Source organism: Mus caroli, chromosome 10, assembly GCF_900094665.2.
Source record: "Mus caroli chromosome 10, CAROLI_EIJ_v1.1, whole genome shotgun sequence".
Classification (NCBI taxonomy): Eukaryota; Metazoa; Chordata; class Mammalia; order Rodentia; family Muridae; genus Mus; species Mus caroli.
In genome coordinates, this window is record NC_034579.1 from 17,103,170 (window position 1) to 17,121,784 (window position 18,615).

At 44.7% G+C, this 18,615-nt stretch overlaps 1 protein-coding gene across 4 annotated transcripts in view; it reads left to right on the forward strand.

Moving 5' to 3' along the window:
* Nucleotides 1–18,200, forward strand: part of Ahi1 (Abelson helper integration site 1) — a 132,620-nt gene extending 114,420 nt beyond the window's left edge. For 3 of the 4 annotated variants that reach the window (XM_021174724.2, XM_021174723.2, XM_029482514.1), the window contains 3 exons: nt 6,908–6,966; nt 12,152–12,254; nt 16,893–18,200. In XM_021174724.2, the coding sequence (XP_021030383.1) occupies nt 6,908–6,966; nt 12,152–12,254; nt 16,893–16,895 (165 nt within the window). In that variant the 3' untranslated portion in view covers nt 16,896–18,200. Of the gene's footprint in view, nt 1–4,702; nt 4,957–6,907; nt 6,967–12,151; nt 12,255–16,892 lie in introns of those variants that run through there. The other variant, XR_003837779.1, reaches the window with a different exon arrangement.
* Nucleotides 18,201–18,615: the final 415 nt, after the last annotated feature.

Consider the following 18,615-nt stretch of genomic DNA (forward strand, 5'->3'; position numbering starts at 1 on the left):
TGCATTGTCGGGGGCTGGGGGCTGGTTGTTGTTGTTGTTTAAACTTTATGAAGGGGGAACTTTGGTATCTGGCCTAGACCCAGCCAACCCTCTACCCCATAAGCCAGCAGACCTCTTAACCCTGTTGACTGCTGCTTGCTTCCTGTGCTTGAGGAATTGATGTTAATTTGGGCACAAGCCATAGAAAATTAACTACGTGCTCACGTCCTGGTTATTACTTAGCGGTTACAGTGATAGTCGATTTTAACAGTTTTGAGTAGTTTTGGTTTTTATGAAATGTAAAGGGGACTGAGCCTTTTCTTAAGGGTCTTTTTTATCCAAATGAATCATGAAATAAAAATTTTCTAGACATATAGGAACAAGACACTGCCTTAAACTTGGCACTGAGTGAGCCTTCTCTGTTTACCGTGTTGTTTCCCTATTGTGGTAGGTGGATCTGAGTAGCCACCACCTACATGCTTCATATCTTAATGCAGAGAATTTCCTTATAGTCTGTGTGGCCTGGTTTGGAAAGAATTGTTCCCTCATAATGGGAGATTAGGAAATAGCTCATGCTCAAAAGAGGAAGAAGACGGAGTCACTCTTCTGTTTTCAGGAATTGAAAAGGGGAGGGGGATGAGTGGGGGGACAAGATGGCTCTGCTGATAAAGGCAGTTTCTGCCAAGCCTGGCTACCTTAGCTCAGTCTCCGGGGTCCACAGAGTCAAGGCAGGGAGCCAATTCCTGCAGCTTTCTCTGATCTCCACACCCACTCTCTGTAATACACACCCTCACAGCTGCGTGCACACTGGCACACACAAGTCACTGATACACGTTTTTTAAATGGAGGGTTACTTTGGTGTTTCTACTGTCTGGCTTGCCTACAATCCATCTCTGTGCTTCCCAAGCCAAGTCACTTAGTCCCCAGGAAGTCAGCTCACACAAGCACCATTACTGAGCATAAATTGCACTTGGAGTCCGTGGATTGTCTCACCAGTTTCCAGCCCTGGAGTAAAGCACTTGTCCATTTTAGTCACTTGTGCTCTGTGTTTATTCATTGTTGTGGAGTGTCAGGCTCTGGTGGCCTGCCTCAGTGGGGCACAGTGTCTTGTCGTTGGCTCCCCTTGACTCACTGCCACATTCCCTAACACCTCATCAAAGAAAACAACAACACATGTCTCAGGCTGCCACTCTAGGCCTCCGAGTTGACTCTGGCTCCTGCTCTCTGCAAGCAAACACACATCTCTCAAGTCTTCATTCCGGCTCTCTGTAGTTCTGTAAGCTTACCCTTTCAGCTGTGATTTTGGGAGATCAGCATTTCCTGTGTAGAAAACTCTTTGATTACTTTCTGCTTTTATTCTCCTGGTCCGCAGGCCCTACCCGAGGACCTGCTTTGGCATCTTCTCACTTGTTTAACACTGTTAAGAAAGCCTGTTGTTTTCTCAGACAGTGCAGGAGAGTGGAGTCTGGTGATAACCAATAAATGAGCAATAGTCACTGCATTATAGCCTAGAGAATGGAAGTGGCATTAGTCATAAAGTCACAAAATTAAACAAAAGCAAAAAAGATAGGGACAGGAAGCTGTAGGGTTGTTTGTAAAAACCAGAAGTTTAGCTGCATATGTATCAAAAGATGGCCTAGTCGGCCATCACTGGAAAGAGAGGCCCATTGGACACGCAAACTTTATATTTCCAGTACAGGGGAACGCCAGGGTCAAAAAATGGGCATGGGTGGGTAGGGAAGTGTGGGGGGGGGGTATGGGGGACTTTTGGGATAGCATTGGAAATGTAATTGAGGAAAATACGTAATAAAAAATATTAAAAAAAAAAGAATCAAGAGCTGAAAGAAAGAAAGAAAGAAAGAAAGAAAGAAAGAAAGAAAGAAAGAAAGAAAGAAAGAAAGAAAACCAGAAGTTATCACTGGGGAATGCCTTTGAGACAGGAGAACCAGCCTGTGGAGGCCCTAACGTGGCCCAGCACAGCATCATGGTAGGAGGGAGAAAGAAAGGAGGAAAGACAAATAAATGAGCAGAATCTCAGAAGCCTTCATACAAGGGTGGTAGGAGCCTTCAGAGTGTGTGAGCCAGCGGAGAGGTGATGTGATTAAATTGCTATTTCAGAAGCTCATTCTCTGTCTGGGGAGTAGCTCCTTGTGAAAGCATTTGCTCAGCCCTGAGTCTGATCCCCAGCAACGACACCAGGACAAAAGTAAGAAAAGATAAAAGCAATGTCGTTCTAATGTAGAGGTGAGAGGTGCCTGAGTACTAGACCCTGTACTTAGCCTTTGGTCATAGATGCATACCTCTGACCTCGGGGTGAACTAGATTCTGTTGTCAGAATTCCTGAAAGTATTTTAAAAGACGAAGAATTTATCCTGGCTCACAGTTCCTGGGTTTTAGCCAGCGATCTGCAGGTTCCAGTGTTTTGGGGCCTGTGGTACAGTAGGGCATTCTTACAGAGAAGGCATGATGGATCAGAGCTGCTCATCTCCTAGCAGGGAGCAAAGAAGGAATGAGGAAGGGACTAGAAATAGGGTGCACTCTTCCAGGGAGTGACCCAGGTGGCTGTCCTCGACCAAGGCTCTGCCACACTGATCACAGTAATGCCCTTAAATTCTGCATCAATCACCATATTAATTCTCCAACGGGACGCATGCTGTATCCTAACTGTAATAAATACCACCAACCAAAGCTCACTCTGGAATCTCTGATGAGACTGGAAAGGGTTGTAGAGTACTTAGGACCATAAACCCACTACCTGTTCCCCTCTATCCCAGAGGAGCTAGGACGCGGACATTGGTAAAGGAAAGTTAATTTATTTACAGTTTGGCCAAAAAATGGAGAGGAGAAGAATAGCTAGATGCCCGTGGCCATCTTACAGGATGTAGCAAGCCAGGAAACAAAGGCCAGATGTGTGTAAATAACTGTGAGACAAGAGATCCCAGGTCGCCTCCCTTGCCTCTGTTGTGGCTCACAACTTCTTGTTCAAGTCTGTAGATGGAAGGAGAATCTTAAAGATCCCCCTGAGTTATTTGTTTAAGAGAAAAGACTAGGAAAGTGGGTATGAGATCCTATCTATCGCTGGCCCGATAGAGTTCCCTGTCCTTGGGACCTTTTGTATGGAGTGAGGTTGGCTTCAGACTTGGCTCCTGTGTGCTTTGTAGACATTCTGATTTTGCATGTAAGAGGGTGCTGGTTGGACAGTCAGAGGGGAGTGGGCAGGTCTCACTCTGTTGGAGTATGTCCCCATCAGCCCTTTGCATAAATGCTTCATACACATAGCACAACCATTAAAGCCATGTGAGACATGATTGGGAAATCTCTCCTAATCCAAAACAGCTTCAGTTAACTTTTTGGTTTTTTATGAAACTCAAACAGCAACTTTTAAAAGCCAACATTTTGATACAAATCCCAAAGATAGAGTAGTTTGTCACATGGTATCAATTGACACAAAGGGATTTGTCAAATGCTAACGACTTACACAAAGAACATGCTGTTTGCCCCTTTTGTTCCATAATGAAAACGGTTCTGTTAAATGCAAAAAGAAAATGTGTGTATATAATAAAAACACAATTTGTAACATGGTCACCTCACACCTGAGCTGTGTTCAGACATTCCTGGCACTGTGTGACAGAAACAGTGAACAGTGTAGCGGTGCAGAATGTGTGTGCTGTGGGGTTTAGCACCAGGGCTGCTTGGTAGAGGGTGCACGATACTGCAGACATGTTTATGACGCAGGAAGGCTCAGGAAGTAGTACACGTGTGTGCTAACATACATGTTTCACCTCAGACTCAGCTCCCATTTGACTTTTAATTAATTTTTGGCCATTCCACAACAGAACCTTTTCTTGTTCCCTTTTTTCAATCTTATGTATATATCTCCTACATTTAGTTACAGGGCTGTGACCTACAGTTTAAAACTCTGGGATCTATACCATTGGCAAGGGTGTGCCGAGCCATGCAAACCTAGTTTTTACTCAGAATGATTCTTCGTATGCATGTTGGCACTTCAGACTTCAAACAAAATGATAGTGAAAATTATTTGACTGTGAAGTCAGTTTTAGCAAACTTGGCATAGCCCTGCAGCTGCTCCTGCGTCCTTGGTGACTCTGGGCCTCCGTTTCCTCATCTGTAGACATCAGTGTAGTGCTGTGCTGTGGGACCTTATGCGTTCATGCTGAGCCCAGTCCTAGTTAACAAAGGCCAAGAGAGGTGGGCCACACACATTAAGAACAGAGCCACCCACCCCTCATTGGCAACCTTCTTCTCTTATGTCTATGTTCTAAAAGAAAAAAAAATCACACAAAGTAGAAATGAGCCACTTGAGAGGGTAAATGTATCAGTGGGCGGATAATAGCATGTAAAATAAAGCTACACTCTCTCGCGAGTCTGCTTACCTGGTGCTGCTGTGCTGGTTACAGCGTATACTGATTGCGTTTGACTTTACGTCCATTCCTCACGTTCTTACAATGTCTATTCCGGTGAGTCGTTTGCATGCCCATTCCTCTTTTTGCAAAGCTGTTTCAAGTCGTTTTCTTCCTGATAAATCTCCACATAATCACTCTATTTATCATTCATTTCCTGTGTGAGCCTCATTGCACCCTAACCTGCCAACCATCCCAGAGGCTGTGAGGGTGTGGGAAGCAGGCATCTGTAGGCTCGCCCTGCCCTTCCTCATCCTCGCTTTGCTCATCTTCCTCTCTCCATCCCTCCTCTCCAAATCAAGGGTGGCCATGAAGAGGAAACGAAGTCACAAACCAACTGAGAGGTGTGTGTGGAAAGGAGGGAAGGAAGGGCCGGCTGCCTTGCTCCTTGGCCTCGCTGATGGTGGGGGGCACTTGTGGGCTGATTGCGGTCCAGCCGTGGGGGCTTTTGTTTAAGATAAAATAAAACAGCTGACAGAGACAACTCCTTCTTCCCCTTCCTACTGCCTCCATGAGCACTTCCCATATGGCTGCTGCTGCTGAGACCAAGGAATGAGTGAGTAAAGGTTTTAGAGTGAAGTGTGAGTCCTAAGTAAGAGTTCTTACGAATCAGTGTAAAGACAATCACAGATCTACTGACTGAAGGTTTATAGCATTTGAACATAGCCCAAGCCACCTTGTATCATGGGAAAAGAATGAGGTATACCAGTGGTGTTGCATAAGAGCACGGGGGCATGGACAATATTTAATCTGTTTTCTATCTTTTATTAAATGTGGTTTTGACTTGCTGCACACACTGCATTCTGATTACTACCTCCCTCAGTCTATTTAATGTCTACAGACAGAAATCTGAGGGTAGCCTAGCATCCCCCTCTGTTATAAGCAGGGTACCACTGGCTTAACGGGGCGACTGCTTGTTTCTCTGGTCAACTGCAGAATAGATGCAGATGATGGGAATCAGATTAGAGCAGCATGTCTGCAGTGGTTTTACCGTGCTTTATAAGCATATAAGTTTTTGTTTTGTTTTGTTTTGTTTTTGTTTGTTTGGTTGGTTGGTTTTTGGTAAAATGCTGGCCTTTCTTGGACAAAGAGGTAGAATTGATACTTAAACCTTGTAAAGAATTGTTAAAATTCAAACCTCCCATTTAATTCTGTCAGTGTGTTTGGAAGCTGGGGAAGCTCTGTGAGGATTAATTCTGAGTTTGGCTTTGATCCTTTTTGTTGCTTATTATGCTATGGGGTGAGGACAGGCTAGGGATTTACCAATTTGAACTAGTCTTAGAATTGAAATTGACTGTGAGTGTGTATTTTTTTTCAGTGTGTTTTAACTGCGTCTTATCAACTGTACTGGCAAAGGCACACCAATTGCTGGGGTCACTTGCTACAGCACCCACCTTTCACCCCTGCCTTGTGTGTCTGTAATTCTCACCTCAAATGTTTGTTTTAAAGCCACTTGATAGTAAACACATGACCATAGTCAAGACGAGCAGTCGTCTTAAAACTCCTTATAAGTACTGCTTGTCGCAGGTACTTGCTGACAAAGCTTGCTGAGGCGCAGTCTCCAGAAATGTGATTATGAAGGAGAAGTGGAGACAAAGTGAGCGTCAGTGGAGAGAAGATGGGAACGCAGTGGCTCTCAAGCAAGGTTGAAAGAAAAGCTGTGTCCTTTTCTTTCATCTAGTTTTTCTTTTTGTCTTCTGAATGACTTTAATTTAAATAACTTTGTAGCTATCTTTCACTTGGATATTATTCAGTAATTTATTGCCTTATTTTGAGTGTCTAATGAATCTTTTCTGTAACATCTAATTTCTTCGATTCAGTCTGTTTCATGGCAGTACTGGATGGATTTATAAATTTCTGTGCCACAGCAAACCCCACTTCCTCATTGAACTTTGGGTTGGAGCTGATGCTCCAAACTCTAGAGGAAGCGTCTATCACTTGGAATCAAAGTTGGTCCCTCCTCCACAAGGACGGATTCAGTCCTTGTCCCAGGGGTGCCACTAATAAAGCAAGATTTACTGAGCAAATTTGTAAAAGGTTTACAGTGTTCAACTTCAGAATCTTGCATTCAGTTCCATTGAGCCTCACTTAAAAACCATGGATGGGCTGATGAGACCAGAGAGGGAAGCAATGAGGGAAGACATGTGGGGCCCAAGTAACAGACCACAGCACTGAGTTAACCTCAGCTCACACGACCTCTCCCTTTGTTTCTTTGTGGATTTTTTGTTCTTGTTGTTAATGGTTTTGTTTGTTTGGGAGGTTTGTTTGTTTGTTTGTTTGTTTGTGCCAGTCTCTGAGAGTTGACCTGAAGGGTGCACACCCTGTGGTACGCCAGCTCCTGGTTTCCCTAGGACTGAGTATGTTACTGGGATAGACTTACAACCTCAAGACAGGTATAAACACTGGTGTCTGTCTTCATTCCAAGCTGGTAGGGACTCTGTGGGTGCTGACCCTGTGGTCCTCCCACCTGTTTGACTTACTGTTTGGTTTTCTCTCCTCCTTCACAGCAGTCGCTCAGTAAGGGCAGACCCCTGGATTCCAGACTGGGCCCACAGCCTGTGGAGCAGTAAGTAGCTTCTCCTTTTGGATAATTTGCAATGATAATAGCAGTGTTTGTTTTGCTCTGTTTTTTAACGATGATCTGTATCCCTTTTTCATAACACAATGACCAGACCACAAGTTAAATTTCATACTACTGATTTTTGTGGGACTTTAGGAATGTGTTAGAAGCCAGAGAAATCATGATATATAGAGCATCAGCACAGAGCATCAGCACAGAGCATCAGCAGACTCACTGTTTTCTTTCATGTGCTTGTCTGAGTAGTGTTTTGAAATAACATTGACTGAGTCCAAGTGCACGGTGAGGTGGCACTAAATGAGGAAACTCTCCTCTGAGGCTTTCCAGGAAAACAGCCAGTTCCCCAGACGTTCCCACCAGAATGCAGAATGCATGTGCTTGGTGTCACCAGCAAAGCATAAATGCAGCATCCATGAACAGCACAGGCGTGTGCTAGCTCCTCCTGTGTCCCTCAAGTGTGCACACAGACCTTCCCTGCTGGGCTTCCTTCTGGTATGTTGTTCAGGTTAAGATAACCTACATGCTCCCAAGGTTTGAAGCGTAATTTACCCCTTCTTATTCAGAGGATGAGGATTACCAGGTCGAACAATGCAATATGCTGCAAGACAATATTTTACTCCACAGATGAGAGATGGATCATTTTTAAGTAGACTTTAAAAGTCATGGACTCATAATCTGGAGATAGGTTATAATTCTTTCCACCCCCGCTCTAGTTAGCCGGGTGCTGATGCTTTCGGGCCACACTGTCACTGCCTAAATTAAGACCTCAGTCTCCAGACCCTCACCACTGGGCTTGCTTGTCCTTTCTCAGCTATAGTCACTGCCACAGTTGCCATGGGAAGATATTGTTACTGGAATGGGAGGGTCTCTTAGTGACTGCCAAATGATACAGGAGAACTCAGGGCCTCTCCTTGGGGTCCTTGGTCTCATTAATAAAATAATTTAAGAATGGATTTGAACAGAAGTCAAAGACAATGTCATTAGGGTTTGAAAGGAAACCCCAGAGCAGTCACACTGGAGATCTCAGCAGCTTCAAGGAGAGCAGTGGGAAAAAGGAAAGAAAGCCAGCGTGGGGTTCCGCAGGCACAGCAGACAAGCAGCCAACTGGCAGGGAGAAAGACTGTTCAGAAGGCAAGGAAGCTCAATGTGTAGGGAAGCCGCTTCAAAATAGATTTAAAAAAGAAGAAAAGGAGAAGGTACACTCTCCTTCACAAATGCAGACAGTCTTACAAACCTGCACAGCTAAGGCATGGTAATCTGCCGTGCTGTGCTGTTGGATTCTTTTTAGATACTCAGAAACTGACTGAATGTATGGAATAAAATACAGCATCATCGTAGGTCACAGTATCTTTCCCCTCCCTCCTGAAGGATGTAGTTTGCAGCCCACCTTCCTCTCCTAACATGTTGTTTCTCATAACTTTCTTCCAGGCTGTTTACTTTAATTACTCATAATACAAATTACATATGAGATGCAAAATGAAGAGAGGCAGGTGGTCATCGCAAGAGGGGAAGAGCAGGCTGGCCTCCAGGAACGGGGCGGGGTTCCACTGAGCCTTCAGAGCTGAACATTCAGAGCATTTACATGGATACAGGACCCAGGGATGGGGGGGAAAGCCACTCAGATATCAAGGGGGATTGGGAAGAGACTAGTGGTGGGATTGGAGACTTGTGGTAGGTGGGGACGGGGTAGTCTAGTCACTAGTCACGCTAATGAGTTGTTATTCCTGAAGAATATAGGATTGGAGAGTTTGGAGCCGTTGAGGATTGGAAGGTGAGACCAGGAGGCACAGCTTGCTGTGTGTGCCTTGCGGTTTACATGACCCAGAATAAGCATTCATCTATATCAAGAATTTAGTTCGGTTCTGACCCGGCTGCTGTAACTGTCTTTCCAGGGGAGAGTCAGCCTAATGGAGAAAATGCTGGTGGTTGTTTTCTGCAGGAAGGACTGTTCTAGGCACTAATGTGCACTGAGAACAACGCATGGTGCGTGCCTTTGAGTGTGCTGAGTGTGTCAAAGAACACAGATGCAATGCAGATCATTTTCTACATAGCAGTCCGTCAGGCACCAGCATCTCCTCATGCTCCAGGCACTGGGGATGCAACAGTAAGCTCATGAGAGCCCTTGTCTCAAAGAGCTGGCATGTTATTTCCTCATGGGTAAAACAGCTGTGTCAGAGTGTGCTACACTGTGGAGAAAAATCAAGTATGGACGGAAGCTAGAGATAGCTGTAATTGTTCCAGAATTTTGGTGTTGTTTCGTGTTGTTAGTGTTTTTATTTGCAACTGTCATGTTCTATAGTCTAGGTTGGCCGTGAACTCATAGGTAATCCTCCTGTTTTATCCACCTAAGAGCTGGAATTATAGACATGATCCACTCGCTATAGTGGGTCTATTGTGGCTTAAGTTGAATTGTCAGAGATGATCTTGCAAAGAAGGGTAGAAGGCAAAAGGGAATTGAGTGGTGTGAGAGAGAGAAATGCAAAGGCCTCGAGGCAGGGGTGTGCACAAGAGCATGCCTGCTCTCCTATGCCGCTGTGCGGAAACTGCTGGGGTGTATGGAACAGACAAAGCTGTTGAGAGAGAATGAAGAGCCCAGGGTAAGTCGTAAGCATTATAGTCCTCTAGTAAGGGGGAAGGGTGTCATCAAATAGAGGGAGTAGCTCAAGTGTTAACAGTATCAGTCTAACATCTGACAGAAGAGTGCACAGTAGTAGGTAATGATGAAACCAGAGAAACTTGTTAAGATAATATTAAAATTATTCAAAATTGATTTGGCCATTCCTAAAGAAAGTATGGTAGCGATAAGGCTAGTGAGAAAGGGTCAGAATTGGGGCTGGAGGTACCTCAGTGAATAAATAAGTACTTATCTCAGAAGCATGAGCTTGAGCCCCAAAACCCAAGGGGGAAAATGCTTGACATGGTAGCATGTGGCTATAATCCCAACCTTAGAGAGATGGAGAAAGAAAATTCTTGGGGCTTGCTGGCCGGCAGTCTAGCATGAGTGGTGAGCACCAGGTCAATGAAAGACGGTCATCTCAAAGACGTTCCTGAGTGTGGCACCTGTCCTATCAGGGTGACTGTGGCTGTGATGACACCAGGACCCGACCAAAGAGACTAGGGAGGAAAGGGTCCATTTGGCTTACCTTTCCACATCACTGTTCACCATAGGAGGAAGTCAGAACAGGAGCTCAAATAGGGCAGGAACCTGGAAGCAGGAGCTCCTGCAGAGGCCATGGAGGAGTGCTGCTTACTGCCTTGCTCCCCATGGCTTGCTCAGCCTGACTCTGTATAGAATTCAGGACCACCGACCCAGGTATAGCACCAACCACAATGGACTGGGTCCTCCCCCATCAACCACTAATAGAAAATGCCATGCTGGCTCGCCTATAGCTCCATCTTATGGAAGCATTTTCTTAACTGAGGTTCTCTCTAGCCAGATGACTTTAGCTTGTGTCTAGTTGATATGAAACTAGCCAGCCTAGCACCCTAGGTTGTCCTCTGGGCTTCACACGCACCTATAAGTGCATACACACCAACACACACATTAACACACAGACACACACACACATATACATACACATATTTTTATAGGTCTGGTTTTGTGTATTCATGTATATTTGTAACATGTCTAGTGAAATAAACTTAATATACAATAAATAACATCTTACACACTTCAGATTTTAGGAAGGGTAGATTTCATGAGCCATTACCATAATTAAAGACATTCTCCTTCTTTTTAAAAAGATCTTCCTTCTGTTTCTTCCTTTCTGTAAGTACCATCCCTTGACACCCAATGACCTCTCTCCTTCTAGAGTTTCAAGTTCCACAACTTGTCTGTTTATTACCTGTTAATAGCACTTTGAATTGTCTAGTCTGGAGCCACTGCAAATATCAGTATTTGTGTACAAGTCATTGCATAGACGTTTGTCTTCACTTCTCTTGGGTATCTGTACGATCTCACATTTATCAGCTTACCTGTATGCAAGGTGGTTGTGTTTCCTCACCAATACTTGATATAGTCAGACTGTAATTTCAGTCATTAGAATTCAAGATGTATCTCACTGTTTGAAATTTGTATATCCTTACCCCTAAGTGTGTGTGTGTGTGTGTTTGAGTCCATATATATTTTTATTATTTCTTTGGTGAAATAAATACCTGTCTAAATGTTTTACCTGTCTATTACCTTTTCCCTATATATTCCTGTACTGTGGGAGGGGGCAGTGCTGTGAGCCATGGTATACATGTGGAGCTCAGAGGATAGCTTGAAGGAGTCAGTTCTCACCTGCTACCATGTGCCTCTGGGGAGTCGGCCGCAGACTGACTAGAAACCTGTCATTACTAAGCTTCATGGGTACATCATGTCCTCCATGATGTACCTCTCTTCCCGACTTTCACATGACTGCCTTCTCACTATGGCACATATGGAGAGTGTGTATGTATGTGCTCCCAGGCAAGCAGATTCTTGGCTCTTTTCCTTCTAAACCACTGGCATGGTTCTGTCTGGCTAGAAGTATATGAACGTATTCACCCTCCCTAAAAGTCCCTCTGTTCAGATGCTCCCGTGAGAGCCAGAGCGTGACCCCGAGTGCGCATGTGCAGTGTGTGCACGCTCTACCCTTCCTCCATCCTCTACAGCTCTGTTCAGGATGGTCTCAGCTTCCACACATACTCTAGGTAAAAAAACAGCCCTTACTTCTTGGGGTCCTCTCTTTTCATGTTCCTGTATTCATTTTCCTAACATATAACATTGTGCTACAACAAACCATAGTGTATGTCCTGCTGTTTCCATTGCACTTTCTGTTGCCTTCTGTAGTTGCTGTGTGAAGGCTCACTTAGGAACCTCTTCCTTTTTCTGTCGTTAGGAAAAATCCTGTAACAATATGTTTGCCATCTGTATTGATAAAACTTTCAGGTGTTCCGTATGCATCTAAATGTTTTTCAGAAACAGGCAGAGTTTGTTTAGTTCGTGTCCCTTCACAGGATGTGGCTAGGATGGAGCAGCTGTCTCCCACTCCTCTGGATAATCCCACATGTAGCTCTGTCCAGTGGTTTCCTCAGACCCTCCCACCTGTCATCTGTGTCCATCCCAACCCATCCCTAGATCCACGCCTTATCTAAGCCACTCCAGCCACTGGCTTACTGGCTTCTCACTTATCCTCTTTCCTTCCTGTAGTTCTGAGAAGGGCAAAGATCAAAACGTGGAGGACCGAGGACACAAAGTGGATATGGAGACAAAGAAAAGCGAGCCGATGGTCCGCAAAGTCACCCTGATAGAGGTAAGAGAGAATCAGCAGAGACTTATTCTGTCACCAAGAAAAGATGTCAGACATCCTGGTCAACAATGGCAGATGCCAGAGAGCACCTCTGGTGTAAGCACTGGCAAGGGGTCATTGGGAATTGTAGCCAAGAAGCTATTAGTGGCCTGCAGAAAGTGTTGGTAGACAGGACTAGTAGTACTATTGAGTCAGACTGTCATCAGCCTGAAGGAAAAAGACCTCCAGAATCGTCTTTCTTCCCAAAATCCTGGGCTGTGAACAGAGAACAGTCAGACTGTATAGTAACTCAGTGCAGGAAACTCGGTGTGGAGATCTTTATACAGAGAGAATGACAAGAAGGTCTGCGAACTGAGAGGTGAGTGCCACCGAAAAGCCCGTCCAGCTGTGGGAAGAGACCTGGGGTCCCAAGGAAACAAGCCTGACTTATGCTGTAACCTGGACAGTGGGCCGTGCTTACCTCTGAGACAGGCCCTTGGGGACATGGTGGCAGGTGGGCAGGCATAGGAATGGAGGGAAGCCTGACAGGCACCTTGCTTTCTCTGTAGGCAGAAAGTTACTGAAACAAAATACTCAGTGGTCCAGCCCTACTGTGCCCACATGCATGCATGTGGTACATGCTGGAAATCAGCTTCCATAACTTTTTTAATTAGGAAAAAAAGTTAATCTACTTGTATAGAAAAACATAGATGAATAATTAAATAATCCTGGAAATGGCTTTGTATACGATCATGATATAAGAGTTAGAAAACATTTTAGGTTTTCCTCTAGGTTTTTTTTTTTTAAAGATTTATTTATTTATTATATGTAAGTACACTGTAGTTGTCTTCAGACACTCCAGAAGAGGGAGTCAGATCTCGTTACGGATGGTTGTGAGCCACCATGTGGTTGCTGGGATTTGAACTCCGGACCTTTGGAAGAACAGTCGGGTGCTCTTACCCACTGAGCCATCTCACCAACCCCTTCCTCTAGGTTTTTGAGTGCTTTCACTCTGTCATCGTGATGGCTTGTTTCTTAGGGGACAGGCAGCTCTTGTTTCCTAGACTGGCCACAGACTCTTGGGCTCAAGCAGTTCTGCCTTAGCTTCTGAGAACCTACGACTGTGGCTACTACATGTCACTGTGTCCAGCTAGGAGCCATTCTGGAACAGATGTTTGGATTTATGGATTGGAAACGTTAAAAGTGGTGCAGGGAAGATGGCTCAGCAGTTACAGCACCTGCTGCCTGTTCCCAGCAGGCACTGCAGCGTACAGCTGTCAGTAACTCCAGCGGCAGGATCAGTGCCCTCTTCTGTCCTCCTTGGATACTACGTGGTGTACATGCATGCATACGTACTTACGCACATATGTACGTACATGCATACAGGCAAAATACTCATACCCATAAAATAAAAATAAATGTGTTTTTTTAAAAAAGACCAATAAAGTTTTTAAATAGCAGCTGGGCTAGAAAAGAATGTTACCAAAAGGATTTGTACCTGTAGCGTATAGAATTTTTCCTAAAGATTTTGTTCCTGTTGCATATAGAATTTTTCCTAATGATTTTGTACTTGTAGCATATAGAATTTTCCTAATGATTTTGTACCTGTAGCGTATAGAAAGCTCCAAGAGATCATCAGAGAAATAAACATAATTTTTATTACAAAAATGACAGCAAGTTTCAAAATATAGGAAATATAATTTTTATGAGAACACAAGGAAGTGGGTTACACTCATAGATGTATGTCCCTGTGTACAATCCAGTCGTTCTTCATGGATGCAAGCTTGCTAGTAAGTTTGTTTTTATTTTCATGAAAGAGAGCATGTGAGTGTACGGTTTTCACAATTCTTACATAGCTACATGTGATGAAGACTGTCACCCCAGTTGCTCGTGTTCGAAGCTGGAAGAGTGGTGAGAGCAAGGGGTTCAAAGCTGTTCTGGGCCAACTAGGGAAACTCCATCTCAAAACTAAATATGTCCCTTACTAGACAGCAGGGGAATATTTGAGGACAAGGGAGAGAGTCAGTTAAAAGACTGTGTCTTCAAGTGGATGTTTAATTCAGTCTTTATGAGGAAAGCATTGGTTAAATTATCTCTGACTCAATATGCTGGCTCAGCTGCTTGCCTCTTAGTGGGAGGTTGATGGCTAAGCCCACCTGCAACAGCACAATTGAGACTGTGGTTTCAGTGGACGCTCTTCTAAAAGGAATTTATTACATTGTGAAACACTTAAATGATCCATTGTCAGGTACTCGTTATTCATTGGACACAGTTTTTGTCATGTTTTTGTCATATTGCATATAAGTGGAAAGATGTGATTGATAAATCTAGAAGGTAGGTAGGTATAGTCAGCGTGTGTGCCCCTGAACAGCAGCATCAGCAGGTGTGGGTTCACTGTCTGGGTGCTGAGGCTCAGCGCGCGCCCCTGAACAGCAGCATCGGCAGGTGTGGGTTCACTGTCTGGGTGCTGAGGCTCAGCGCGCGCCCCTGAACAGCAGCATGGGCAGGTGTGGGTTCACTGTCTGGGTGCTGAGGCCGTGCTGAGTATTTTTCCTTGGTATCTATTTATTTTCTGATTTTTTTCTACTCAACGTTTTCACACTACTTCAACATTCCCTTCAAAATGAACATAATTTCAAAAGTTCTAACATGATCTTTCTACACAAGAGCCCGAGGCTCAAGGTCTCCTAACACCCAGTTCCCTAAGCGGGGTGTTCTCCTCTTCCGTGTTGAGGGCTCTGCCTGGATAGCAAGTTCTTGCGGTGCTCGCAGGCCGCCACTGCATGCTGGCATTTCCTGCGTGGGAGCTCAGCACAGAACCAAACCCGTACCGGGTCCAGTTCCTTCTGACATAAGGCCTGGCCTGCGACTCAGTGTCGCTGCTCTACACACACATCAGGTTTCATATTCATTTTCATGATCTTTCTGTATAGATCCCCCTCTGTCTTACGCCTCTGTCCTGTGTTAGCTGCAGGCCTGCTCAGTATGAGCATACCTCAGAGGAGGGGCTTGGACTTGGGCTTGTGTTTCTTGGGAGAACGGGGCTTCCCTGACTGTCCCTCTGTCCCTTTCATCCTAACCCTGCCTCCCGCTAACAGGCAGCCTGTATGTTTCTTGCACTGTTCCTTCCTTCTGATGGTCTGAGTCGTTTCCCTCAGAGACTGTCGCTGCTGCTTCAGCTTTCTCTCAGCTTCTCTCAGGGCTTCCGCTCTGGAGTTTCTCCTGCCTCTCTGTTTACTTTTCAAAGCTCAGCCTCCATCTTCTGCACCTGCGGAGCCATCACTGATTCCCAGCTGTGGCCTGTCTCCCTTCCCTTTCTTTCTTCCTCCTGTGCCACCACCATGCCCCCTCCCCTTCTGTCTGTTGTGTTGTCCTAACCTTTCTTCTCCTCTCTGTGTTCTGCAGGCTTTAGGGTCTCTGTATGATTTGTACCTGCATTTATTTGAGCCTCCACTCTTCTCTTTCCCTCTCCTCTCCGTCCCTAATTGGGCCGGAAGTGTGACATGATAACAGAAATGACTTTCCGACTCCTCCTGTTACTATAGTATTTTAGCATGTTGTGTCTGTTGCATTTTACACTTAAACCAGTTGCTCTCATGAGTTTCGCTTTCTGTGCTTCTGCACATACAGGAATTTATCTGTGTAATTGAACTTAACAAATTTAAAATCAGAAAACCTGAACTAAAAACAGAATTTTTCCCAACCTTGGATGTAAATTTTTTCTCATATGGAAAAAAATAACATAAACACATACTTAAAGTAAGGCCTGTTTTGGAAAACACAAGTGTTTGCCTCCCTGGGAAGGCCAGTGGGGAATGGCTAGCCTCTGTTCTTGCCTGCCACAATGTGTCAGCAATTGCTTTTCTCAGAGGTGGTGAGTTGACCTAACCTGTTGCCATTGTCCCAAGGCTACATCTTGTTTCTAAGGGTAGTCCAGTGCTCTGGCCTCTCTGGCTAGCGGGATCCCAGGAGGTGTAAATCCAGAGTCAACTGTGCCACTCAATTGGTCAATCCCTCTGTCTGTCACACACTCACTATCCATGTCCACTGTGGTTTCTAAGAAAGCAACATCTGTATGTTGGCCCTTGATTTTTAGTAATAATTTAACTTGTTGTATCCCAAGATTCTGTTAGATGCATAGTCAGCATGATAGCCAGTGATGATGACAGCCATGGCGGATCAGAAGCACAGAACACCTTGGCTCCCTTGGCTCTTATAGTTTGAAAACTATAATTAGTCCAGTTTGAAATTTAGACCCAGCCATGGCGTGAGAGAGTCTCTGTGAAAGTGGTCTACTTCTTTATAGTGATGAAACTGAAATGCCTCCATAAGAACCCCGCCTCCTGAAGGGAAGGACTTTGCCCCGGAAGCTGCTTCCTTCAGCATCTTGCTCCGTTTGGAGCTGCCACAACTCCTCTTGAGAAATTGGTCTTTTTTGTTCCTGTCAGTGCAGGAAGAGTCAGTGCAGCTGCTAACAATGCACAGAAATGTGAACAGTATAGCCAGGGGCGAGCTATACGACGGCTAATATGTTAATATTGTTATAGTAACATAGCACTTTTATTTAGCAGGTGAGGTGTGTCGCTGAGTCTCTTACTTGCATAACTGCTCCGGTTGTAGCTAGAAGACGTCACTCAGTATCTTGTATGCTTTTCTCCCTAGTAAAAAGCTGGAGAAGAAGCAGAAGCCGCCTGATGAGTGCACATGATGTGAAGTCTACGCCAGACGGAGTTCTCGTTAGATTTTGGGTGAAAAGAAGCAGTATTTATTGACCTTAATAATCTGAAGCAAAGTTAGCTCTAAAAAGAAAAAAGTCACTGTGGCCTTTGGGCTTGTTATGAACCATTGTGAGTGTTATTGGTCAAAGTATTGTGCTTGTGCTATTAGTAACTACATCAAAATTATATTGCTGCTGCTGGAAAAGCCAATAGAGAAAACCCCAGAACTGCTACTCAGTAAACGTGAATAACAGTGTGCCCAGTGTTAGTCATTCACTAAGCCATCATCGTCCTGTGTACCTGTGGCCATGATGCTCTGCTCAGAATGCAGAGACTCTGCTTTTGAAGTTAGCCGTGTGTGAAACACAAGTAGCTTCTGGATATTGTGTCTGCAAACAGCCCCAGGAACAAACACGTTAAAAACGCAGTTTGCTTTTGAAAACTAAATGTTTGTGTTTCCCTTGAGTGAATGTATGTCGCTCAGCACTCCTAGACTAAGAATGATTTTGGCTGGACTGACAACAGTACACCCAATTTATTTTTATTTTTTAGACAGAGTTCATATTTAACAACATAAGTAACTTATGGATATAAACTCTGTAGTGGTTATAGTTTAGTCTGAATATTTGTTTTTAAATTATTACACAGCATTATTTATGTCTTTAGTTTCAGAATAACAGTGCCATTACCGTATGGCTGTGTGTTGCAGCTGGATATAGCTGAGACTCCTCCATCTTGGCTTTCTCTTCACTCATCCATTTCTTCAGCTGCATGATAAGTCTGTCTGTCAGTAAAGCATTTAACCCCAACAAGGTCAGACTATGGTAAAGTTAGAAAAACATATTTACCAAAGTAAACAATTGATCTCATTGAAATAAGAAGTGAGAACCGTACTGTTGAGCACTGAGGTGTAAACGTGCCCAGATGCACAGCGTGAGGAGCTTCGAGTACACATCTGTGTGCACATGTTGTAGAAGCTTAAAATGGGAACATGACCCTGCTGTGGAGAGCCTTGGTAGAATTGTTGTTAGTACTAAAGGAGATTTCCAGCGCATACAGGGTGACACTGAAAACTGCTGAAGCCCACAGCCCTCAGCCCCGAAGGCTTGGCGGCCAGTGCCAGCGGCCTTGCTGTGGTTGTGTGTCTGCGTCCCTGGCACACTTGGGCAGGCAGCTCAGTCACTCTGAACTTGCTTCTCTTCTGTCTTGTGAGTGTGCTGCTTGAGACAATGAAAAATAAAGCTGTGTTCCTACCCCTTCAGCTCCTGGTTTCTTTCTTTTCTGTGTGTGTGCACATGTGTGCTGTGTGTGTGTGCATGCGTGCATGCACGAGTGTTTGCGTGGTGTGCATTCACATGCCTGAGTGTGGGCCCTGTGTTGATGTCAGCCATCTTCCTCAGTCATTCTTCCACTTCATTTGAGGCAGGGTCTCTTGGCATACCCAGAGCTCACTTACCAACAAGGGTCCCCCATCTCTGCCTTCTGAGCCTTTGACCCTCCTGCATTCACACAGGATTCATCAAAAAGAATTTCAACAAATCAAAATTAAAATCGAAACTAATCCCAGCACTCGGGAGGCAGAGGCAGGCGGATTTCTGAGTTCGAGGCCTGCCTGGTCTACAAAGTGAGTTCCAGGACAGCCAGGGCTATACAGAGAAACCCTGTCT